This window comes from Mesoplodon bidens, assembly GCF_964165515.1.
Source record: "Mesoplodon bidens genome assembly, chromosome: 5".
NCBI lineage: Eukaryota > Metazoa > Chordata > Mammalia > Artiodactyla > Ziphiidae > Mesoplodon > Mesoplodon bidens.
The window spans coordinates 73,976,508-74,004,026 of NC_138161.1; the positions used below are offsets into that span (position 1 = coordinate 73,976,508).

The 27,519-nt window shown below is 39.4% G+C and overlaps 1 protein-coding gene across 2 annotated transcripts in view; it reads right to left on the reverse strand.

The window, feature by feature from the left end:
• The window catches only part of PLCH1 (phospholipase C eta 1), a 216,069-nt gene that overhangs the window by 99,868 nt on the left and 88,682 nt on the right, over positions 1–27,519 (reverse strand). For both annotated transcript variants that reach the window (XM_081235026.1, XM_081235025.1), the window contains exons 2-4: positions 10,765–10,911; positions 8,493–8,737; positions 566–694 (exon numbers count right to left, since the gene is read on the reverse strand). In XM_081235026.1, coding sequence (XP_081091152.1) covers positions 566–694; positions 8,493–8,737; positions 10,765–10,911 — 521 coding nt within the window. The remainder of the gene's footprint in view (positions 1–565; positions 695–8,492; positions 8,738–10,764; positions 10,912–27,519) is intronic.

The window sequence follows — 27,519 nt, forward strand, 5'->3', positions numbered from 1 at the left end:
CATGGATTTTCCTCCAGAACTTACCAACAGGGAAAGAGCATCTCATTTAACACCAACAAGCAGTGAAGTGAACTTCTGGAGGGCTCCCTAAATGGTAGAAGTGATACAGCACTTCTAAGCCTTATGGATTCTAAATCTTAAACTCCTCTGTAACAAAATAGAGGACTCTTGAGGATTTCCACACGTGCTATTTTGTCACGTTACTCAGTCTTTTTTCTGATCCTCACAACAGACCATGAAGTTGGTGGATGAGATGTTATCATCCTCTTCAAGTGACTTGATCCCATTTACCCCATTATTTAAGTATCAGGTAAAATGCTTAGAATTACTCTCTAAAAATGACAACAACAACAACAAAGCACTTTAGGAAGTGAAACTGTGGATGCATGTTAAGTTTAGGAAGTTTTCCTTGATGAACTAAAATGCCTCTGTCTTCAAAGAAAAGCAAAACAATACAGAGTAGTAATATTAGCTTCCAACAAGACAAAATAGCCTTTTGAAATACTGATATCGATAACCTCCAACGTGTATTTTACATAAGGCCAATCCAATTGTGAAAATATACCTGAAACATTTGTCTGACTTTTCTTCGGGGCAGATTGACATTTAGTTTGTGCATCAATTGGTGTATCTCTTCAATGTTCAATAAGCCATCACCATTCTTATCAGCTTCCTCAAAGGTCTGCTTCACCCACTTGCAGAAAGGTCAAGAAAAACACTTGCATTTTCATCAAAATAAAAACTGCTTTCACAGAATACTCACAAGGACATTTATCATTAACACCAAACTTGAGAAGAAATTCTTTTGAGGAGGACCTGCAATCCACAGGCTCTTAGTGAGCTACTAACAGTGACAACAACAAAAGGAACTGGGGTAAGGAGAGCACATATAGGTGACTCCCTTCACTGGGAAATGAGAGTCAAACCATATTATTCTGGGAGCTTCTTTAACATTTTATCCAAACTGTTAAAGCATCTCTATGATGTGATGAGGCCCCATGTATACCAAATTTAGGCCTTATCTTCTCCATCTACGACCTTTCATCTAGTATTTTTTTTTTTACCTTCACAATACCCCTACACAACATGATCTTTTCAATTCCCTTTTCTCAGTCCCACGCTTACATTTAGAAGCTTAGACCATCTCATTCAATCTCCTCATTGTTCAGATGAGGATATAAAACTAGAAGAGAGGGAGAAATTTGGTAAGAATTAGTAAGAGAACCAGGTCCCAACCCCAGGTCTCCCTTCAACTTGGTCTAGCACTGTTTTCTCCTGCACAGAAGGCCTGTCTCTACACTGCTCTTCCTATGACTAGCTTTGACAATTCTTACCTAATATCCTCAACTTCTAAATCAAGCGCATTAATAGGAACTGCAAGCCTGATATGATAGAGGTTGCTTCAAAGCTCAGGTATGATACTAGGTGCCTGAGGATATGAGTTTAGATACAAAGGATTTACATCATGTGAACTGAGATTTTAAAAGGCCCCCAGGAGGATGAGTCTTGGGTCATTTTACATAGTGAGGAAGCAGAATAACTGGTAACAAATGGATGAGTTTAAAATTCCCAGTTAAGTTTTAGCAGAGGGCTTTTTTTAAATGTATGATTCACAGTTGTTAGGGGGTAGACAACAGAAGGTAGGAATGGTATGTATATTTAGAAAACCAAATTGAGCTTCAAAATTCAAAGGGTAATGAAGAGGAAAAGAATGAAGATGATGGAAGAAAAACAGAATCAAAGTAAGGGAAAGACTGAGGTTTAAATCTAAGAAATGGGAGAATGGGAGTAGGTCAAAGGAAAGTGTCAAAGAATAACATTTGCTTATCAAACAGGTGACATCAAACTGAAAATTTTTCATTTAAGACAAAATATTAACTAACTTCCCAGTAGTAACTCAGAACACTTATACTTCTTAGGTGATTCAAACTATGATTATAGGAGATTATACCTTAGAAAGTAAAAACTAGAAAATTAGTCTTATTTCTCCTAAAGTTAAATAGAAGTGATTTTTCAATCATAAATATCTGTTTCACATTTTGTTCCCTTTATAACATTTGAATATAACCAGCCCAGTTCTTTCAAATTCAATTGTTCCTCATAGAGTTCAGGCAGGACCTCATTATATATGATACCTGGAAATTAAAGGGTGACCCAGGACCAGGGGAAAAATAACTGAAGGATCAAAAGAGTGAAACATTTGGGCCAGTTACTAGTAAATACCTGAATCTCATTTTTTTCTGTTTTCTGGGAATACAGCACCCATTTCATGAGCTCTATTTCTTTTGACTGTGAACACTGCTCTGTGCCCCACAAAATATTTGGCCAGAGTTCAAAGAAATGAATAAATGAGTCCAAGGATGGCAGCATTTTCATCCTTTTATTCTATACTTCTTTATCAAAGCATCTCAAAGACTTCTCCAGAGAAGAAGCAGGTACAAGCAGACACTAAGCATGAATATTCTGCAGAAAAAAAACCCTTTTGGGTGAGCCTGTGTCTGCAAGGCCTTCAGTCTCAACACACAAGCTGGCCTTGACAACTGGTTTAGGGGATCTGGGATTGGTAAGACAGAAACAGAGGCCGACTCAGACAAAGAAATATACACTACTTCTGATTCCATGCTAACTTGGCCCTGTGACAGTGGGTCACTTACATCACCTCTTGGGGCTTCCATTTCTTCATGTATAATGTCTGTGAGCACAACTAGATGACCCTGAAGCCCCTTCCAACTGTAAGATTCTATGAAAGGAAATACCATTCTCTCTCAGTAACAGTACACATGGTATAAGATAAAATTGCAGGTAAAAGTATTCTGATACCTCAAAGTTGTTGTTCATAATTAAGACATGAGTGCCCAAGAAAACCCTGAATTAATGATTCATAGCCAATACATGATAAATTTAAGAAAAGAAATAGTAATTCTGCAAAGAAAAACTAGGAGAGTAAAAACTGAATGAAAATTACGGCCTAGTATTATTTAATCAAAAAACTTTAGGAGAATATAAAGCATTGAACGGTATTATTTAGTGCAGGGGTGGGCAAACTTTTTCTGAAGAGGGCCTGATAATAAATATTTTAAGTTTTGCAGGCCATTTGGTCCCAATTGCAACTACTCTACTATGCCATTGTTATACAGAAGCTACCATAGATAATACATAAGTTAATTGGCATAAAATTTCATGTGCCACAAACTTTATACTTCTTTTGATTTTTTCAACCATTGAAAACCCATTGTTAGCTTAGGACCCCATATAAAAAGGTGGTGGGTCAGATTTACCTATAGGCTGCAGTTTGCAGGACCCCTGATTTATAGGGAAGGTGTAAGGCTTCAATTTACAATACCCATAAAGTCTTCTACAGGTAATAATTTCCTAAGTGGCATCAAGAGGTAAGGTGGGGGCACCAAGGAGGAGAATGAGCTGATGGAGGAATATGCCAGCAGCATCATCTTTGCATGCTGGGACCATCGAGTTTTCAGACATCAATCTATCTGAACAGGAAAAGCAAAAGATTTGCCAATCCTTATCTCTCTTTAGCAATAACAACAGCAGCTACTATTTATAAAATGCTTAATATGAGCTGGACAGTGTTCAAAGCACTTTGTGTATAATCAACTCATTTGATGGTCACACAATGACATAGGGCGGGCACCATCATTATCATCATCACCATGTTACAGATAAAGACTCTGAAGTAAAAGGGTTTAAGTAAGTCCCCCAAAGTTACATAGTACACGGCAGAGCTGGGGCTGGACCCAGACAGGGCAGCACTGTCACGCTCCTAAACCACAATACTGTATCGCTTCTGATAGACATGAGTACTTCATCTACCTCCATTCAACATGGCCACACTGCAGAAATAACTTGAATTTCATTTTACACTGGATGGATTTTTTTTTTTTTTTTTTTTTTTTTTTTTTTTTTTTTGTGGTACGCGGGCCTCTCACTGTTGTGGCCTCTCCCGTTGCGGAGCACAGGCTCCGGACGCGCAGGCCCAGCGGCCATGGCTCACGGGCCCAGCGACTCCGCGGCATGTGGGATCCTCCCGGACAGGGGCACGAACCCGTGTCCCCTGCATCGGCTGGCAGACTCTCAACCACTGCGCCACCAGGGAAGACCCTGGATGGATTTTTTTCATACAACTATTTAAGATTCATTATTCTCATTATTCATTCACAGTTGAAATTTTCAGGCCTAACTGAAATGTAATGATAATGAACATATCAGCTCTGTTCTCCTCAATTAATGTTATTAAATTTACATCCAATTAAGGATGTCATTCTGATATTAAGACATTATCTAAACCCCTATCCAATTCTGACAAATCTGTATGAGGATGGTTCTCTGACTCAGTATAACATTCCCTATTTTTGACATCAGCTTCCTCTTCATTATTCATTAATTTCCTGTTTCCTTTTCTTTCCTCACTGACATAAACATCAACTCTTCAATATTTCTTGTAAAATTGTTCCTCTGTGTGGTTCTGGGGTACACTCACTTTCCAGACAGCATATTTTCAGAATATGAAATTCCTCAACTGTCAATCTGATTAATTCACATATGAAAACTTTCTACTGCCAGTAAACATGGACAAACAAATCATGTTCAAAAAACTATTCACCTAAGCTGGTAAAAATTCAAACTAGAGTATTGTAACTTTAGGACATTAATTGTAATCCCCAAGGTAACCACAAAGAAAACAGCTATAGAATTTATATAAATGGGATTTAAATATTTTGATACAAAAAAAAAGAAGAGAGTAATGCAAGAAATAAGAGACCCAAAAAACTACAAGGCATAAAGAAAACAAATAGCACAAAAATGGATATTAATCCATATCAATAATTATTTTAATGTAAATGAATTAAACTCCCCAGTCAAAAGACAGATTGACAGAATAGATAAAAACTTATAACCCTACTACATGCTGTCTACAAGAGGCTCACTTGAGATCCAAAAACACAAACAGGTTGAAAATGAAAGGATGGAAAAAGATATTCCATGCAAATCATAAAGAAAAGAGAGCTGGGGTGGCTATACTAACATCAAAAAATAGACTTTAAATCAAAAAAAGGCTGTAAGAGACAAAGAAGGATATTATGTATTAATAGAAGTCTCAATACAGCAAGAAGATATAACAGTTATAGACATTTATGCATCTAATGACAGATCATCAAAATATATAAGGCAAAAATAGTGAAAATTGAAGAGAGAAATAATTCTACAATAATACTTGGAGACTTCAGTACCTCACTCACAATAGTGGATAGAACTAGACAGAACTAAGGAAATAAAGAATTTAAACAACACAATAAACCAACTAGATCTAACAGACATATACAGACACTCTACCCAACAATAACAGCATATACAGTCTTCCCAAGCGCACATGGGACATTTTCAGAATAGATCACATTTGAGGGCAGGAATTAAGTCTCAACAGACTTAAAAAGATAGCAGAAAGAAGGAAATAAGAAAGATGAGAACAGATATGAAGTAGAAAAACAACTGAGAAAAATCAATGAAGCCAAAAGTAGTTTTATCAAAAAGATCAATAAAATTGACAAACCTTTTGTTAGATGGATGAAGAGAAAAAAAGACTCAAATTACTAAAGTCAGAAGTGAAAGTGGGGACATTACTACTGATTCTACAGAAACATAAAGGACTATAAGACACTACTATAAAAAATTATACACCAAAAAATTGAATAACCTAGATGAAATGGACAAATTCCTAGAAATATAAAACCTACCAAGACTATATCACAAATAGAAAATTTGAATAGATCTATAACTAATAAGATTGAATCAGTAATCAAAAATCTCTCAACAAAGAAAATCCCTGGACTTGATGGTTTCACTGGTGAATTCTATCAAATGTTTAAAGAACAAATACCAAAATCCTCAAATTTTTCCAAAAAAAATTAAAGTGGAGGGAACACTTCCTAACTCATTCTATGAGGTCACCAAAGGCAGACAAAGACACTACAAGATAACTACAGATCATTATCCCTTATTTACACTGATGCAAAAATCCTCAACAATATACAGTTGATCCTTGAACACCAGGGGTTTGAATTGTGTGGGTCCAGTTATATGGGAAATTTTTTTCAATAAATAAGTACTACAGTACTATACAATCTGCAGCTGGTTGAATCCACAGATGCAGAACCTCAGATACAAAGGGCCAACTATAAAGTTATACTCAGATTTTCAACTGCTCAGGAGGTCTGCACCCCAACTCCTGCATTGTTCAAGGGTCAGCTGTACCAGCAATACAATTCAGCAGCATATTAAAAGGATTATACACCATGACCAGGTGGGATTTAGTCCTGGAATACAAGGATAGTTCAACATATAAGAATTGATCAAAGTAATATGCTGCATCAACATAATGAAGAGAAAAACCACAATCATCTCAATTGATGCAGAAAATGCATCTGACAAAATTCAACACCCTTTCACGATAAAAACACTCAATAAAATAGAAATAGAAGAAAACTACCTCAATATAATAAAAGCAATATATGAAAAAACCACAGCAAATATTATATTCAATAGTTAGAGACTGAAAGCTTTTCCTCTAAGATCAGTAACAAGACAAGGATGCCTGCCTTCACCACTTCTTCTCAGCATAGTACTAGAAGTTCTAGCCAGAGCAACTAGGCAAGAAAAAGAAATAAAAGGCATCCAAATCTGAAAGGAAGAAGTATAATTATCTGTTTGCAGATGATATGATCTTACATGTAGAAAACCTTAAAGACTGGCAGAAGACTAGAGCAATACCACACTTCTCAATAATTTCTTTTACTTTGAGAAAGTTATTTTTCATAAAAATACATTAACATGTAATAGTTTATTATAATTTTTAGTGAGATATTTTTGAAATTCTCAGATTTAATGTCTTATATGACAAATATCAATAGACTGAACCCACATAAAAATTCTTTGGAGTCTTCAGTTTTTAAAAATGCAAAAAGGGTCCTGAGATCAAAGTCCAATTATGTTAATTTCTCTTGTCAGAGGTTGGTTTAGGAATGGGCCTGTAACAGCATTTCTGGCCATTGATAAGAGGTAGTCTTTTGTGGAGCTCCTGGGAAGTTTTTCTTTGCTCTTAAAAAAAAAAGGGCAGGGAGGTGCGGTTATGAGAAGAAACTTTGTTCCCTCTAGGCAGGACTTCTCTGTGTTTAGAGCTGCTGCACTTCTCTTTGACCAAAGGGTAGCCAGCTAAAGGACCAAGCCAACATGCTGAGAATGGCAGAACCTAGGTCTCTAATGACATTACTGAGCCACTGAATTAACTAACCCTGGAACCGCTCTATCTCAGATCTCTTGTTCATGAGAAAATGAATATTCTTTATTGTTTGAGGCACTGTTAGATGGTTCTGTGGCTTGCACCAGAAAGCATTCTCAATGATTCAGTATTTGTTTTTTATCAAATGTAAAGGAGTTAGGAACCAAACTAGCAGGAAAAAGCACAGAAAGTTAATTCCTATGTTTATGTTTTGTTCATTTATGAATCCCAGTTGCATTTATCTGCATGCTGTGAACACTGATGAAAAAACATCATGGCTCATCAGCTTAGACCTTTACACTGTCAACATCCTTTCAGGGGCTGAATATTTCCAGTCTGCTCCAACAATGCCCTTGGTGAGGGATTATAGCTAGAGCAGCACAAATTTACCACCACTCTGGGAAAAAATTAGGGTGCACATTCCAATGACACCCAAGGAAGGAAGTGGTACTATTTCCTACATGGAGAGGGGGAACATGTATTCTTAAGACCATTCAAAATGTGAGGAAGGGAACCAAAGTGGTCAACGAGCCTAACACCCTCACTTTACAGATAAGGAAACTGAGGTCAGAACGGCCATACATGTCACAGATTGTGAAAGTAAATCCAGTCTCCTCAGAAGAAGTCTGAACCTCAGTTCATGCAAGCTTAAGCTTCTACATGTTCTATTCATTCATTTACTTGGGGTGGGAGTGAGGAGGAGACAGAAAGGTACTAAGGGTAAAGATAAAAACAGCAATAGGGGGCTTCCCTGGTGGAACGGTGGTTAAGAATCTGCCTGCCAATGCAGGGGACATGGGTTTGAGCCCTGGTCTGGGAAGATCCCACATGCCGTGGAGCAACTGAGCCCGTGCGCCACAACTACTGAGCCTGTGCTCTAGAGCCTGCGCGCCACAACTACTGAAGCCCGTGCGCCTGGAGTCCTTGCTCCGCAGCAAGAGAAGCCACCGCAATGAGAAGCCCGCACACCACAACGAAGAGTAGCCCCCACTCGCTGCAACTAGAGAAAGCCCGCATGCAGCAACAAAGACACAATGCAACCAAAAATAAATAAATAAAAGTTAAATTAAATTAAATTTAATTTAAAAAACAGCAAGGAAAGTGGATTTAAGCCTCAAAAGTATGGGAGAAAACTATAGTCTAATCCACACACACACACACTCACACACAGTTTAGAATTAAAGTTCTAGGGAGGATATTGGTCGTGGGTCCTCTGCCTTTTGGCAAGGGAATCTTCATCACTGATGCCGGCCATCAGGTACTTGAGGCCTGTGATCCAGGTTCGGGCCTCCTCAGGGTTGGAGGTGATGAGGTCCAGGGACTCCATGTGGTTGCCATGGTAGATGGTGAAGCAGCAGCTGGGATCAAAGTTCCCCTCAGCCTGTCTGTGGAATATTTCAGACTGCCGACCCTCGGTGACTTTGTAAATGGAGTCAATAAGTACTGTGAGGAAAGAGATACACAGTTATGTGGCAGGTGAAGATATGTAGGCAAAGCAAAGTCATCTTAAAATTTAAAAATAAAATTCATTGCCTGTGAATCATGATATTAAGCCTGAATGTGAAATACAAGCTCTGTCATTTCCTGCTAGTAAACTTCTCCATGTACTACTTTACTCTCCTGGACAAACAGACAACACCCTCCTAGGTGTTGCATCAGGATGTATTGAAATTTATGACAGGAAGACAGATATGCCCAGCAGGACAAGAAGGTTGGTAGAAAAGGGGGCTATGAATATGTCAAATGTATAGTTTATACATTTATGCAAGGAAAACATACAAAGACCTAGAGCCAACTTTGACCTTTTACAATATGCATAAAACAGCAATTAAAAATTGAAGGGGTGGGCTTCCCTGGTGGCGCAGTGGTTGAGAGTCCGCCTGCCGATGCAGGGGACACGGGTTCGTGCCCCTATCCCGGAAGATCCCACATGTCGCGCAGCGGCTGGGCCCGCGAGCCATGGCCGCTGAGCCTGCGCGTCCGGAGCCTGTGCTCCACAACGGGAGAGGCCACAACAGTGAGAGTCCCGTGTACCGCAAAAAAAAAAAAAAAAAAAAAAAAAGCTCAAGAGGGAGAGTAATGGGAGATAAAGCTGGAAAGAGATAAATCGAGCTGGAGGCTAGATTATGAGGAGCTGGAGTAACAGACCTGAGATTAGCATTATTTAGGTAGTGGAGCAATGCTGCAAGTGTGTGTCAGAGAAGCACTTGCAGAGCGGATTACTTTACACTAAGACAGTATTTTTTGTTTGTTTGCTTGCTTGTTTGGGGGCATGAATCAGAAGGGTTGCAATCTTACTGATGGCCCATATACACCGTCCACGCCTCTGCTCTGCCTTAATGGCACGGCCCCAATTCGTCTTTCTAACTCATTCTCCACATGACTCACAGGGAAATGAGCCTATGCCCAGCCCCTGGGCAAGTTCTAGTGGGTCCAAGCCAGTGGGGTGGCCCCACTCCTATGTCCTATGATTGCTTTAGGTGTGGGAACATAACCCAGTTCTAACCAAGGAGACATGGACACCCTGCTTTGAGAGAAGGGTGTGGAAAGGGGTTCTTCCCTCTTGAAAAGGAAGCACTGAAGAGAAGGTCCTTTTCTGCATCTTCACATCCTGTCAGCTGTGAAGCCAGGCTGCTGCTGCCTCGATTACGATGTCAACACGCAAGGGACAGAGCCAAGGGCACTCAGGGAGAACAGAGCTAGAGACTCAATGTCCCATGCCTGAGGTCGGCCAATCTGCGTTTCTTGTTATGTGAGAGAATAAATTTGTGTATCACGTAAGCCTAATTAGTCAAGGCGGTCTATGAGTTGAAGAGGAAAGCATCTTCTCTGATAGGGGCAGAAGAAACTAGCAAAATGGAGCTTGGTTAGGAGACTTTGCAGTAGGCCACCGGAAAGGTGAAGAGACCCTGGACGAAGAAGACCCCTGTGAAAACAGGAGGGAGGAAGCAGATGAGAGAGACACTACAGGGGACTCAGCAAGGACTTGGTGCTGAGTGTAGAAGGTGTGGGAGAGAGGCTTTACAGAGGAGACGGATCAACACTACTTTACTTGATATCACTGAAACAATTTCGTTCATTCATTCATCAGTTAACTGTGCTCAGAATATGTCAAAACACTTTAAATCCCACTGGATTTATGATGTCCTTTACTTTTTATAGGAAAATAAAAGACCTCAAGTTATAAAACCTCATATCCCAACTAAAAAAATACGTCTCCAATACAGGGGAAATATTACCATTTACAGCACTCATGGATAAGAAAACTTTTTATGGATTTAACTTCCTCCAAAGAATTAACAAAAGTAAAAATGGTCATCACTTATTCTGTCTCTTCACATTCTCTAACAACTGACCCTTAAACTTGCAAAAATATGAAAAGTCTACGGATCTGAAGCTTCAGAGCCCACCCAATAGAACCCATGTGTTACTCTGTCAAGCCAAACAGAGAATTCAAAAGTTAGTCTTACTTTTTGCCTTCTCGCTCTTCCTAGACGGTCTCCATCGGAGGCGGGTCCGGTGCTCATCCAGGTAAAAGAGCCGGACGAGCCCCTTGGTCCCACGCTTCAGTTTGATCATCTGTGTCCCGGACTGCATTACACTCATGCATCTTTCAACTGCAAACAAGATTAGAGTACATTCAGCTCTCACACAATGCAGGTGAGTCCTGGTGTTCAGAAACCTTACTGTCAAATAAAATTTCTGATCACACCCTAAAGGCTCAAGATCCAGAAGACAAACTTAGAAGAGGTAATCTGAAGAGAGAGTTGTTAAAGAATTGATTAATCAGGCTTAAACCAGTAAAAAGCCTTACTGATAGAAATAAAATTCTACTTCTAGATAAACAAAGCATTACTGTTGAACAAAGCGTCTTTTGTTCTAGCTGGCAACATGCTTTTTGGTATAAGATCAATGAAAATTTGGTGCTTGAATTTATGTTCGTAAAACAAGTTCTCAGACTTCATGTTAAAACTTGTGAGTTTTTGGGCTTCCCTGGTGGCGCAGTGGTTGAGAGTCTGCCTGCCGATGCAGGGGACACGGGTTCGTGCCCCGGTCCCGGAAGATCCCACATGCCGTGGAGCGACTGGGCCCGTGAGCCATGGCCGCTGAGCCTGCGCGTCCGGAGCCTGTGCTCCGCAATGGGAGAGGCCACAACAGTGAGAGGCCCGCGTACCGCAAAAAAACAAAAAACAACAGCAAAAAGAACTTGTGAGTTTTTATATAGCCAGCAGTAAAAACATCTTATGATAATGCTTCAAAATGCAATTAACAAAAACACGACTGGCAAAATGTTTTAATAATTGTTGAAGTTGTATATGGGTTCACATTATAATTTTGTGTATGCTTGAAAACAGCTAAATAAATGTTTTAAAATGTGATGAGGAAAAAAAATCAAGTTTTCACAATTAAACATAAAATATTTGTTAATGAATTTAGCTGCTAGGATTTTCTAAGTAGAGAAATAACTTGGTGATTGAACTCAGATTAAATCCAAATCACTTATTATCCAAGTTAATGCTATCATTTAAATTCTCCTCTTTGAGATGAACCTTGATGGAAGTGAGCATCTGTATCTGTTGGTGTTGTCTGTTTCCCTTTCTTTGTTAATAGCACCCACTTTTCCTTTGGAAATACTTCTTTCCCATTCCATGTGCCTTTGGTGGCCTGTCAATCACCCCAAGCAAGAAATGGGCACCTGACTTAAGCTGAGAGCAAATCTGACTCCCTTTCAAGGAACACGAACCCTGAGAAGAGCACTGAATGAAAACAGAACTGAGTCATTTCAAAGCACAAGATTTAAGAGACACTCCTGGTTGGCCACCCCAAGATGTTACAATTGTCACAGTTACTCTTCCTGAAGCTGGCAAATTATTCCATTTTCCCCTTGGTTCTCCAAGTTATACAATACTCTTCCAAATGCCCTTTTCTCATTGCATCAGTCAGAAACAGCTTCTGTTTCACTGACTAATACATAGGCACAGATGCAACCATTAAAGCACTAGGAACAACTGGCTCTGAGTACCTACGTGATCAAGCAGCCTACCGTTAGATAAAAGAAACGCAGTAAGTCAACTCCAACAATGTTAGGCTTTGGCTTCTTTGGCTAACTTCTTTTTACTAGGAAGAAACCTGATCCCAAAGCTTAACATTGTATGCACAGAGTACTCCAGGTAACTTCAACATAACCAACTTCCACCATTTCCTCCATGCAGAGCCTTTCCTTCTCCCAAAGAAATCAAGGAAGAACTGCACAAAATCAAGCATGGTTTTGGGATTTGATACTGCAAGAAAGGTGAAGTGTAGGTTGCTCTTACCCATTTCATATGACATACCAAATATACAAGTAATAAAATACTGCTTAAGAAAAAAAAACATGCAAAGTTAAAATGTTTACTTTGAAGCCCAGAACAAAATTTGAGATTTGGTTTCATGCACATTAATAAATTTACCTACCACTGAGCACCATTCATTTAGGTAATGAAAGCCACAGATTTGAATTCTTGACAGTCACCCTGACCATCTCACACCAGTAATTAGAGGGAGAACAGAAGACAGCCAGTGTATCAAGATAAAATCATCAAGTCTAACCACGCAAGCCAAAACTCCCAGAAAAACCTATTAGAACTTCTTTGGCCACTGACTTTAGGTCACATCAGTAAGCAGATATTCACAGTCACCCCCTGCACCATGCACAGGGCTATATAATGAGGTGAAGCAGAGAACAAGGAGACTTTGACTTAGGTTAAATTTCAAGAGCATGAAACCTTTAAAAAGATAACTTATAAATGGTAGTTTAGAGCTATGGTTCAGAACAGTGTTTGGATCTAGACAGCCTGGGATAGACCTCCATATCTGCCACATATTAGCTGTAGGAGGTTAGGCACATTATTTAATCCCTCTGTGCCTCTATGTCTTTGTCTATAAAATGGCAATAATGTTACCCCTTGAAATGTTGTTGAAGACTGAATGAGTTAATTCATGTAAAGTACTGAAAATGGTGCCTGGAACAATATAAACATTATAAATGGTAGCTATTATTACACTTTTATTACTGATATTTTTAAAAATAAATGCCAAGACAAAAATACATGAAAGCCCATAGTGAAAAAAGAATACAGTGTGCTGGGATGGGGAGGAGTGTGGTAGTAAAACAGTGTCAACGGAGGCTTGGGGACAGGAAAGAGCAGGGGTATGATCAGAGGATAGGAAAAGATGGTCCTCTGTCTACAGTGACCTAAAAGGGGATTAACAGGATATTTGATTCTTTGGGCCAGATAAGACTAGGTGTCGGGGGTTAGGAATGCTGGCCTAAGATTTAAATCCAACAGCAATAAGAGATTCACTCGATATTCCTGAGCAAAGGAGTAGTGGGATAAAAAAACATAATTCAGGAAGATGTCTATTTGGGAAAAGAGAATAAAATGAACTGTTTATACCAGAACAGAAAATTGAATTAACTGTACCATCAGAGATCTAAAGCAAAGACTACAGACCTATAAACGGAAAGGACTGTTTATATATCTGGCATGGTGCCCTCTACTGTATTCACACTGACCCTTCTTTCCCTTTACTTTTCACAGTCCCATTTCTTTTTTCTTTCTTTTTTTTTTTTTTTTTTTTTTTTTTGCAGTACGCGGGCCTCTCACTGTTGTGGCCTCTCCCGTTGCGGAGCACAGGCTCCGGACGCGCAGGCTCAACGGCCATGGCTCATGGGCCCAGCCACTCCGCGGCATGTGGGATCTTCCTGAACCGGGACATGAACCCGCGTCCCCTGCATTGGCAGGCGGACTCTCAACCACTGTGCCACCAGGGAAGCCCCACAGTCCCATTTCTTTTCCCTGAAATGGAACTGCTATGGCTACAATATTCTCAGCATTTTAACAGGAAAAGCACAGTGATATAAAAGTTTAATCACTTACTTGAGCTCATAAATACCGCCTATCACTTAGCATCATCCAACGAAACCCAAACATTTTAGAAAGTGGAATCCAACCCCTTAGAGAGGGAGTGTGTTTGAATAATATATTAAATATTCACTAGCTTCACATTTATCCCACCAACTCATCCATGGGCTAAAACTCCAGCATTATCCATTGCCATGAACAAGAATATATGATCAAAATATACTTGGCAGAGCTAAGGTATGAAACAATGTACTGCTTAAAGTGTTTAAGTAGTCACTTTATGCCTTCTCCATGATGTTCCCTATCACACACAAAAAAGCCACATAGTCAGTCACCTTGAAAAAATCAAGTCTAGTGAAGTCTTGAAAGTCATCTAAACCCATTTCTCCCTTCCTCAAACCAGACAGTCCATTGGAGCTGTACAGCTAACCAGAGAAGGAGCACCCTCCTTCTTCCTAACTCATTCCCACTGGGTAATAATCACCCATGTTAGAAACAAAATATTCTTCCAGTGTCAGCTAAACTACTTAAGGGTCAGCATAATCTCTTCATGTTCTACCTTCAGTTGAGATAGGTAACAGTACCCACTATAAAAGTCATTCACCAGCCATGCCAGATCAGCAGATTCCATAAAATAGGGTGAGAAACAAGGAGACAAAGGCAAAATTCCAGGGGCAGGAAAACAAGGGAAGAGTGCCAGAGGCTTAGGATGATGTAACCTCATCACACACCTTTCCATTGCTGCACGGTAGCTGGGGAAACTCTGCAAATACAGGTTACAGATTCAGGCAGCTACAAACAACGTCTCTGATATCACATTCTCCCTGTGGTAGCCTTAATATTTTTAGAAAAGAAGTTTATTTGGATACAATGCAACAATGTTCAAGAATATTAAGGGAGAAACGCCCATCAGCCCATTACATAACACACATACTGTTTTTGTCTATTGTGCTCCAGGCCTCAATATGAATACAAATTTGACATATTGGTTGCAATCACGATATTTCAGCCATTTGGCACCCTGCTTTTTTTCATTTGTATTGTAAACAGCTTTCCATGTTTTTACAGACTCTTTTTTTTTTTTTTTTTTTTTTTGCGGTATGCACGCCTCTCACTGTTGTGGCCTCTCCCGTTGTGGAGCACAGGCTCTGGATGCGCAGGCTCAGCGGCCATGGCTCACGGGCCCAGCCGCTCTGCGGCATGTGGGATCTTCCTGGACCGGGGCACGAACCCGTGTCCCCTGCATCGGCAGGCAGACTCTCAACCACTGTGCCACCAGGGAAGCCCCAGACTCTTAATAATTATTATTTTAATCGCTGCGTAACAGAATAGTATAAATATTTAAAGAGCAGAACAGATGAGTAGAGGACTACATCTCTAACTTTACTACATAATTAGAGTTTTAAAACTCTCAGAGTCTCATCCGTAAAATAAAAGGCATAACAAAGTGGTCTATAAGGTCCTTTAGAATTCATCTCTTTAAAGGGATTAAATCAATCATTTCTGCCACAGTTAGTTTAAAATAAGTAAATTTCCTTAGGGCTTATCAGTTCACTAAGTTCCTCGAGCAGAAAATGCTGTCAAGAAATACACTTCCTATTTGAAGCATTGTAGTAGAAAGTATCATTTGGGAGGAGAGATGCCCAACATTGCCACTAAGTCTATATGGCATCCAAGTGGGTTCAAGTCTTTAAGCCAAGGTCGAATCAGAGGAAATCACATTCTGTTAGGAATGCCATACATGCCACCTGATGACAGCTTTGAGATATAACTTACATACATTAAAATTCAAATGTTTTAAATGTACAGTTCCATGGCTTTGGCATATTTAGAGTTGTGTGATGATCTAATTTTATTTTACTCTTTTTTAAAATTCATTTTTGGGTGTGTTGGGTCTTCGATGCTGCATGTGGGCTTTCTCTGGTTGTGGTGCACAGGCTTTTCATTGTGGTAGCTTCTCTTGCTGCTGAGCACGGGCTCTAGGCGTGCAGGCTTCAGTAGTTGCAACACATGGGCTTAGTAGCACGTGGGCCCTAGAACACATGGGCTTCAGTAGTTGTGGCATGTGTGCACAGTAGTTGTGGCTCATGGCTTTAGAGCACAGGCTCAGTGTTGTGACGCACGGGCTTAGTTACTCCACAGCATGTGGGATCTTCCCGGACCAGGGATTGAACCCATGTCCCCTGAATTGGCAGGCAGATTCTTAACCACTGTGCCACCAGGGAAGTCCCTGATGATCTAATTTTAGAAAATTTCCATCACCCAAGAAGAAACCTCATGCCCATTTGCAGTCACTTCCCATTTTCATTCACAGTCCTAGACAACCACCAACCTTTTTTTTTTTGCGGTACGCAGGCCTCTCACTGTTTTTTTTTTGTTTGGTTTTTTTTTTGTTGTTTTTTGCAGTATGCGTGGCCTAGCCGCTCCGCGGCATGTGGGATCCTCCCAGACCGGGGCACGAACCCGTGTCCCCTGCATCGGCAGGCGGACTCCCAACCACTGCGCCACCAGGGAATCCCGGCCAACCTATTTTCTGTCTCTACAGATGGGCCTTTTGCAGATATTTCATATAAATGAAAATCATACAAAATGCAGCCTTTTGTGTCTGGCTTCTTTCACTCAGCATAATGTTTCTGAGGTTCCTATGATGATTGTGTTCATTTGTTTTGTCTTCTCTTTCACCTTCTTCCCTTACATCACACGAAACTCTTCCACTGTCACTTAGGGTAAAAATGATACAGAATGGGAGACTGGCTGAATAAAATAATATACACATACACAAAAGGCAGTACTATGCAACTATAAAAAATAATAAGATCTCTATGAACTGATATGGAATTTCCAGGAGATAATAGTAAGTGAAAAAGGCAAAGTGTTAAGTAAGCATATATACATTTATAGTATGCTACTTCTTGTGTAATAAAAAAGGATGGGAATTTTTTTAATATACAAATATTGTTTATCATTACAAAAAGAAATATAAGAAGGATAGCCCAGAAAACAGTGAAGCTGGTTACCTATAAGGGTGGGAGAGAATTGAGTGAAGAGGGTGAGGAAGGGACTGATACCGCTCATAGGATCCTACATGTTCAAAGTTAAAATTGAATCAGTGAGAATGAGAGGAGTGGAAACAAACACAAAAAGTAAACAAATTCATAGACACAAGTATTTGTATATGTATTTGTATGCTTGTGTGTACATATACACAAGCATACAGATCTTGTATTTCCTAGATCTGTTCTCTAAAAGGCCAAGAAGCAAAACCCCCTCCAATAGTAATGAGCACACCTGGTGCCCTGCTCATTCTCTGTTCTAAAGGTCACCTTGAGACAGTTTCTCACATACAGCTTCATGGCCATGCCTGTGCTGAGACCATACAAAAATATCACTTGCACTCTCTTGTAAACACATCTATTCTGGGACACTGATCAACAAAAACTGTGCGGAGCGGGCAAAAAAAAACAGATCCTCTGCAAGAGAATCTTTTCAGCCAAAAGGTACATGAAAAATGTGAATTGATTTCTTGCCAGCTTCCACAGATCAGAGTAAATCTGTGTGGCTGAAAGGGATTTGTTTCTGAAAACAATTTCATTTCTATATGGAAACAGTACCAAACAATGCAGGTAATGTTTCTGTCAAAGGAAGGAAAGGGAGATTTCCTAAAATCATCAGAGCAGAAGTAAAGGGTATGCTTAAGTCTCAGCATAGACCAAAAACATATTTTGGGACCTGGTACATAGTGAGTCCTGAGACACCTTGTTGATGGGCTGGATGACAGAGTCAGTCCAGATTGAGGGACAGAAGGAGGGGTAGCAAGAAGAGCTCGGGTTTGGGTTCTGCCACCAACTAGCTGTGTGGACTTCGCAAGGTCACTGAGTACTGCTGATTATCCTACTTCCCTCAACCTAAAAGTACATTTTTCTCTAAGTTCTGTGATCTGGCTGATCTGGCTTTCACAAATATTATTTTACCTTTCGATAAGCTGAAAGCCTAGTTCAATCCAAAAGCCTATTAGAATAACTTTAAAGGGAAAAAAAAAGCTGATTAACATCTGGATCTCTTACTACAGATATGCATTTTTAAAATGATCTTTATATAAAATATAACTGCTCTCACAGGGAATGGCTTCCACTTGAAATGCTCTTTCATGCCAGTAATAAGGCCTTAAAGTCAAATAATATCAGCTTATAAGTGTGCTTACAAACAGCCGTGGAGAGTTCCACTCTTATTAAGTCATGATTCTTCCCAGTGAAGAGCAAACAATGTGAAGTTCATTGATTTTTCTTTCATTGTCTAAATCACTCCTGTGTAGAAGATAAGATTATTTGAAAGGCTTTTAGAAATTAATTGATTAGCAGTAACATCCTAGAACTTGTTTGCAAACTCTGTATACACATAGTCACTATGTTTGCAAAGTTGATAACTACATATGGGAGAATTTAGGTCAAAGAAAGGTGAAATGAATTAATCAGTAATTTTTTAAATGTCAGAACCTTTTTTCTATTTTATTACAGCCTTTCACATGATACTTTCTTTTTTAATAAGACCTGTTTTATATTCAACAATTGTTTCTGGTCCATAATTGTTAGCCCTGGGGAACAATTGAAATACAAACAAGAATTCATAACAAGATCATTTTGTTGATTTTATTTTAATGTTATCCCAGGGGGAAGGGCTATATGAATTAATTTTAAAATTCTAAATTTAGTTCCATCTACTATGTAAAGAGTTTTCTAAGTCAACATAAGATAAGAAATGACAATGTTGTCACCATTCAACAATATGGTTTGTATACATATATGTATATGTATGTATGTATATATATACATACGTAGACTATAGATCCTGTTCTCTCATTTATTTAGTGATATGACATTGTACTGAATACTTGGGAGCAAAATTCCCAAGCCACAGTAAATACTGAAATGTGTTTATAAAGACTATTGCCATCCAAAAAGGCTCTTTCATGGTTCTTCACTCTGGCTGCACATTAAAACCACTTGGGCACTTCCTTAAAAGTGTTGATCACAAAGCCCCACCGCATACCAATTAAATCAGCATCTCTCAGGGTACAACTGGACTGGGCATCTATTTTGTTTGTTGATGTGTTTAGTCCTCCCAGAGATTCTACTGGATATCCAGATTGAAGACTACTGACATATATTATGTGACTTATTCCTCTTAATATCTCTGTGTAGTAGGTAGAGATAATTAATTGCATCTCATTATAGAGTCAGAGAAATGAAGAACCTGTCTGAGGTCATAAAGCTAGGAAATGGCAGAGCCAGGTTTGAAATCAGGTGCCCTGAGCCCTGGAGCAACTCTCATTCTGTTCCATGATGTGGACTGCCTGACTTCAAGTCCTGTCTAGGCTGCTAACTGGCTCATCACTCATAATAAGTCTTTCCAACAGCTTTATCTCCAATTTTCTCACCTATAAAAACAAGGAATCTGTTTGCTGGTTCCTTAGACCCTTTCTAGCAAATACTAAAAATCTATAATATACCAGGTCTAGCTTTTGTAAACTTTATCACAGTGATACTACAACTTCATGGGAATGACAACTCTAGTAAGTAGCATGTAAAAATAACAATAAAATAGGGGGTTGGATGCAAAAAAAATAGGGACAATAAGGAATAGGGGTGGGGAATGTGGCATGGATCAGGTGAACTCCAGAGAAGACAGAGTTTGAGCCTGACCCCTGATGAAAATAATAAGAGCACTTGGTGCATTTTTTACATTGTTCTTGTTCTAGGTCTGTGCACATTTTTTCTTCCCACTTAGAGTATGCAAACAGTAGCTGTGATTACTTTAAATGAATTATAAATACTCTGTTTACACAGTAAAAATGAGACCTTGGCATTTCTTCTTAGTAACTAGAAAGCCAGTTTCATTTATTGCTTACTCCTCATCTTAGTTGTTTCCTTGGTGACACTGGACAGGGGGACTTAGTGAGGCTTAACCTTCCCTAAAACCAGTAAAATATTTTCCCTTAGTTCTACAAAAACTGCCATGTCAAAGTACAAAAGCATCTCTACTGGGCATATTAAGAAGAATTAAAAGTTTACTATACCATGCATTAATTTCAAAATGCTAGCTTGTTGTTTGACTGATAGTTAGGTCAAAATGGAAGGGTACACAGCTGTTAGGAGACGGAAGTCAAATGTGATCCTTGGACAAATCCAGCTTCTCTTAAGGCAGCAACCGGTCCCCAAGCTTGGCTTTCTTTGAGATAACAGACTCCCAGACCACATCTCCAGAAATCCTTGTTGCTTGAGAATCTGTATTTTAAAAGCTCTCCCAGGTAATTCTGAGGCCCATTTAAGTTTGGAAAACAGCTCCAGGCACCATTACTGCTCACTGTACCTGTTTAGCATGTGGTCAGTGGGAGCCAATCAGTTTCCCAGGTGCAGCACTTAATTCAGAGTCACTTAAATGAAAGAAGCAAAGGCTTACTAGCTCGGTTGTATATTAGGATGTTAGCACAAAGTCTCATCCCCTACTGAAAAAAATATGAAATATCCCAGTTAAAGCAAGGGTTAAAAGATATGAAATTCTGACTTTCAAATAATCGTTACTGATTATGTCTCTATAACTTTTTGTCCCCTTGGGAGCTGCTCAGCACCTCACAATTTCAGATCTACTCTAACTTGTAATTAGCTGCTAAGTAGGGCAGAGGTGTTTTCTTAGTTCGGAGCCTTATGACCAGTCCACATTTTATCTGATCTCACCTACACCCCAACCAGAGACATTTCTTTGAAAAGCAAGATACCTCGACAGGAAACTTACACAGTGGGCTACACACAGTAACAGAGAGTAAGTGTCTGTTGAGGTTGTTAGTGTCTCATTTATTTCTTAAAGTCACTGTACACACTTTCCACTTACCTCCTGCGTTTTATTTTAATTGCATTTTAAAAGAACGTCTATTTTGTACTCTAACAAATTCATAAACCCCCAGCAGTTCGCAGTTCTTACACTTAAGCCTCTATATCCCTCAGCAACCACATGGAGGAAGAGATCACATTTTCTCTAGAAAACAAAGAGCTTCCCTACCCCCAAGGCTTTGTTGCTTTCAGGCCAACGGTCTCCCAAGGGCTGAAGGAGTCAGAGACCACCTGCTGAGCTGAAGCAGGCCTGGCACCTTCCAGCCACAGCCAGTTGGAAACCAAGTTGTACGGCATTTAAAGCAGGCACCTTATTTCTGCGGCAGGTGGTTTTGTGGGGGGCGGGGGGGAAATCCATGCTAAAAATAATAATAATAATAGATCTCCCCGTGGTAAGGAAAATGCCTCAGCATATCCCCTCAGGTTTATTTTTCAAAAATCGTTTGTCCCCCCACCAACCCTGGTCCTAATATCATAAGCTTTTCCATTTCTGTTTTTTTAATACCACGTAAACATCACTAAGTAACTGAGCATTCACCATAGCTTATTTGTGGCATTTTGATTAGAGTCGTTATCCCAAATCACTGACTACAGATCTTAAAATCATTTTTTTAAGTAGAAAGATCTAAAAATGGGAGAAAGATGAAAAAACCCAAAAACTTCTTTTAAGCAAAATTTGCATATATAATCAGAGCATATGTGCTATAAAGTTTTCTAAATAGTCAGTCCCCCCCCCCATAAAAAGGCCAGCATTAAAACCAAAACTAACTGGTTACAAGACTCCTTGAGTCTCTCTGCATTCAGAAATAATTACACACACTAACACACGCATGAGCATGTGAACACAAACATTCTCACACTTCTTCAGCAGTATAAGGATGCCCACCAAGCAAGAACAAGCAGGGCTGAGAAGTGTCCATGATTACCGTATGACTGGTGGGATAAACCTTGGGAAGCATACAGGAATTGACAAGGGACAGAAAAAATGTCAGGGAGGGTCAGGAGAGTGTCAGGGATGGATCAAGAAAGAAGAGGAAATATTAAACACAATGGTGGCAGGGACAAGAAGAAGCAACTGGAAGCAAAACTTTCGATGGTGAAGAAGAGAGTCAGTGAGAAAGAACCAAAAGATAAGAAAGAGCTGTAGCCCAGGAAAAAAGTAGGAGGTAGGCAGAAAGTTGATGAACACCTGACAGCTGTCTTAATGTCAGAAACACAGGACACTGGGAGAGTCATATATGACATCAGTAGTCAATGGAATGCAGGACCTATTTCAGCCACTGTCGTCTACACAATTTTAAGCACGTAAGCAACGCTATATGACTCAGTCCGTCCACATAGAAGCTTTTCCAGAGTAAGGATTCTACACTTTCTATAACATAGGCAAAGGATAGAAGTCCTAATGGAAAAGGATGATAAACTTAACTACATGTAAAAATATCTACATAAACCATAAACATAATTCAAAATTAGCAAAAGATTAGGAGAAAACATTTGCAAAGAGACATAACAGAAAAAAGGATTAATATCCATGATCTAAAGGGTTCTTGCAAGTCAACCGGCAAAAGGATAAGAAGAGACAATTCACAGAAGAAATGACCAGTAAATAGACAGAAGAAAATGTTTAACCTTACTCATGGTTAAAAGCTTAAAGTAAAAAGTGAAATGATATTTCACCTCATAAGCACAAATTTTAATGTGAAGAAAGCTATTGTGGATGAAGTTGCAGGGCTAATAATAAGATGATAAATTAGGTAACATTATTTGAATCAATTTAGCAATATTTACCTAAATTTAAAATAAACATGCATTTTGACCTTGCAGTCATAGTACCAGGGCTTTATCCTGTACAAATACTGGCATAATAAAGCAAGAAATAGAGGTAATATGGATGATCACTACCACCTTGTTTGTAACTGTCTAAAAACAAACTAGAAACCACCTAAATGTCGATGAGGACTGATTAAATAAATTATGAGTTAATCATAAGATATTATGATGTCATTTAAAATAATACAATAGGTCTAAATTTGCCAAAAGAGAAAGCTGTCCAAGATACATTATTAAGTGAATAAAAAGTTACAAAGCAATATTTAGAGTATGACAATTCTATTTGAGTTTTGTAACATACATAAATATATGTTATATAGTCTTGGAAAATTTCTGGAATTTGTGGAAAAGTAATGGTACTGGTACTTAAAGAGGAAGAGACAAGGGTATTTCAATTCCTACCTTAAAGCCTTCTGTACTGCTACAGGATTTTCTTGTCTTTGCCATGAGCCAGTACTGCTTTGAAAAAAAATTGTTGTAACATATGGGAAGTGTTATATTTACTTTAAAATTGCATGTAGTTTGCAAGAGCAAGCAAAATAAAATATTGCCACTCCTTTGCAATTCTGCCAACTGAAAACATGATGAAGTAAAAAAAAAAAAAAAAAAAGAGTCCAAAGACCTGCATTCAAATCCTGGGTTCATTTATCAGTCACATTGTCGCCTGGCCTACCTAGCTGACTCTGAGCCAGTCACCTCACATGTTAAACACAATAATCATGGTAAAGATTCAATGAGATGAAGTATAATAAGTGTCATGCTCAATTCTCAGCACACATTGCACCTTCAACAAACACTAGTTTCTCTCCTTCTTCCTAAATGATATCAGAGCTCAGAGAAACTAGCAGCTCAGGGTATTGTCAGCAGACTCTGAATCACTGAAAACTCTATGGCAGGACAATACAACTGCTTCCAAATATTGAAGGAACATTTGGTTTCTATACCACCCTATGCAATGTGGCCTAATCCTGGGGTATTGATTCCACTCCACACACAGATGACTCCAAGTGTAGATCTCCAGCACCATTCTCCACCTTCAGTTTCAGGCGTCTATGTACAACTGCCGGATGACAGCGTTGGGATATCTAAGAATCTTAAACATCACGTCAGTCCTAAACCTGCTCCTGCCCCAGCCTCCCCATCTCAGTAAATGGCTTCACCAACCCCTAAATTGTTTAAGCCCAAAACCAAGAAGTCATCATTGTTTCCTTTCTCCATCCTTCACAAAGTCTTGACTCTTCATTGAAAGCACAACCCAAATCCACCATTTCTCTCTGTCAGTATGGCAACCTGGTGATTCAAACCCCACCATCATCTCTCTCCTAGATGGCTAAGCATTCCAGCTGACCTCTCTGCTTCCCCTCATAAAAGTTCTCCATGTCATAGCTATTGTGGTATTTTTTTTCTTTTTCCTGTTTTTTTTTTCCTGTAGGTCCTTGTTGTTTATCCATTTTATATACAGTAGTGTGTATCTGCTAATCACAGACTCCTAATTTATCCCTCCCCATCCCCTTTCCCCTTTGGTAACCATAAGTTTGTTTTCTATGTCTGTGAGTGTGTTTCTGTTTTTTATATAAGTTCATTTGTATCATCTTTTCTTTTCAGCTGCATTGGGTCTTTGTTGCTGTGTGAGGGCTTTCTCTAGTTGTGGCGAGGGGGGGCTACTCTTTGTTGAGGTGCGCAGGCTTCTCACTGCAGTGGCTTCTCTTGTTGCAGAGCATGGGCTCTAGGAGCACAGGCTTCAGTAGTTGTGGCACACCGGCTCAGTAGTTGTGGCTCGCAGGCTGTAGAGCACAGGCTCAGTAGCTGTGGCACATGGGCTTAGTTGCTCCATGGCATGTGGGATCTTCCTGGACCAGGGATCGAACCTGTGTCCCCTGCACTGTCAGGCAGATTCTTAACCACTGCACTATCAGGGAAATGCCTGTATCATATTTTAGATTCCACAAATAAGTGATATCATATGGTATTTGTCTTTGTCTGACTTTCTTCACTTAGTATGATAATCTCTAGGTCCATCCACGTTGCTGCAAGTGGCATTATTTCATTCTTTTCTATGGCTGAGTAGTATTCCATTGTATATATGTACCACGCCTTCTTTATCCATTCCTCTGTCGAGAGACATTTAGGTTGCTTCCATGTTTTGGCTATTGTGCATAGTGCTGCTGTGAACATTGAGGTGCATGTATCTTTTCAAATTAGAGCTTTCTCCAGATGTAGGTCCAGGGGAGGGACTGCAGGATCATATATCTCTATTTTTAACTTTTTAAGGAAGCTCCATACTGTTCTCCATAGCGTCTGCACCAATTTACATTCCCACCAACAGTGTAGGAGGGTTCCCTTTTCTCCACTCTCTCTCTAGCATTTATTATTTGTAGACTTTTTAATGATGGCCATTCTGACCAATGTGAGGTGATATCCCGTAGTTTTGATTTGCATTTCTCTATTTAGGTCCTCTGCCCGTTTTGTGATTGGGTTGGGTTATTTTGTTGTTGTTGTTATTAATGTGGTATTTTTTAAAGGTCAAGTAGCCTTTTTCAGAAAAATCCAACAGCCTCTCACAATAAGTATAATTAATCCCAAACTCCTCGCTACAGGCCTACACAATCTCCCTCCAGCCTGTCTCTCTTACTGCTCTTCCTATGATCACTGGGCTCCACGTGGTTCCCCAGTTCACTGTGACTCACTGTCCCTTCTCTCTCTAATGCTTTCCCTCCATATTTTTGCAACACTGACTCCTTCTTGCAATTCAGGTTAGAATTAAGTAACCCAGAGGAATAGGTCCTGATCACCCAAACTGGGGAGGCCTCCTGGTTGTCTATTATTAACAGCCATTTACTTTATTTTCTGTCATTTCCCACTAAAATGTTAGCTCCACGAAAATAGAAATGTTTTATTCACTCATGATTCCCTGTGCCTAGAACAGTGCCTGGCACACAGTGGTGATGCCACACGTTTTTGTTTATTGGATTAACAATTTTGTGGTTCCTGATGAACAGATCTAAAAGAGATCCCCGACTGTTATCTGTCGCCATGAAAAAAAAGTATTTATGAATAAAAGCTGGGGATTGATTTGTGTTTATCTCAGGAACAGTGATTTCTTTAGCATTTAAAACTAAGGTTAGAGTAAGAGTCAATATGGATGAGAAATGATAACTATCAGCTTAGTGGCAATCAATGTATCGTCATTTCTGCTAATAATGAATAACATGACTGAAAGTGTTTTTATTAGACCTTTCAGAGTATAGTGGAGTCACCTAGCTGGCCACAGGGCTCATCTAATCAAAATATTTTATTCTCCCAAAACTCCAAGTTAAGTATAAGTAAACTTCCTAGAGCTGTTCGTGAGCTATCCATGTGATTTCACTGTTTTATGGATGAGGCAGCATTATTATAAGCCCTTTCAGTTATTCTGATGACTCATCCGCTCATTTGGTATCTACCATCTACATTTGCTTTTTTCTGACTCCTGCACTTTAGTGAATCACACAAAAGTAAGGCTCCAACATTACATCTGTATACTGTACATGACAAGAAAAGGAGAAAAGACTAGAAGACTTTATACCAAAATGCCAGCTGTAGTCATTTCTGGATTACAGGGTTATGGATGATTCATAATTTTCTTCACTTTCTTCTGTGTTTTCCATTGTTTACAGTTAACAAGCAATATTCTAAAAATAACTTTTTTGTTTAAATATCTAATATGCTATTTGCCCATATGGAATAAGAACTGAAAAAGATTTGAAAATTAAAAGACAAATACTAAAATACCTTAATATGATGGAGAAAGTTTTTAGAATTTAAAATATTCTTTTTCAGTTACCACAAAAACTACTTCTAATCTTTAATTTTTAAGAGAAAAATATCTGCCTTATTCCTAAAAGTCATTTCTCTTAACCCTAAAGTTTGATCCAAATTTATTATTAAAAATTTTACTGATCCATATTTAAGTCACATTTGCCTGACTTAGAGCCATAGCAAAGCATAAGACAGAAAACAATTCTGGTAATTTTGGTAAATTCAGAAAAGCATAGTAGTAGATCCAATAAACAAACCACAAGCCTTAAAAATGGGATGGGGCTTCCCTGGTGGCGCAGTGGTTGAAAGTCCGCCTGCTGATGCAGGGGACGTGGGTTCGTGCCCCGTTCCGGGAAGATCCCACATGCCACGGAGCGGCTGGGCCCGTGAGCCATGGCCGCTGAGCCTGAGCGTCTGGAGCCTGTGCTCCGCAACGGGAGAGGCCACAGTAGTGAGAGGCCCACGTACCGCAAAAAAAAAAAAAAAAAAAATGGGATGGTGTTCTTGCACATAAGTGATTGTATAAGCCTCAGTTTAATGCTAGGATCATTGCCAAATTCAAGCTATGCTATGTTTAAACATAATGCATGTACCAGGAGCAATAGGACTTCAGTCCAAAAAAAACCATTGAGGCAGCAGCATAAGTCAACACCCAGGAGATGCACAAGCCTTCCCAGGATGTCTGCTCACCCTGCCCTGGGTGACAACATTCATATGGGATTCAACAACATATAGACCCTCATCCCATTAGGCTGCTTCTCTCAAGATCTATTCACAGGACAATTACATCCCAGTCTGCATGCTATTT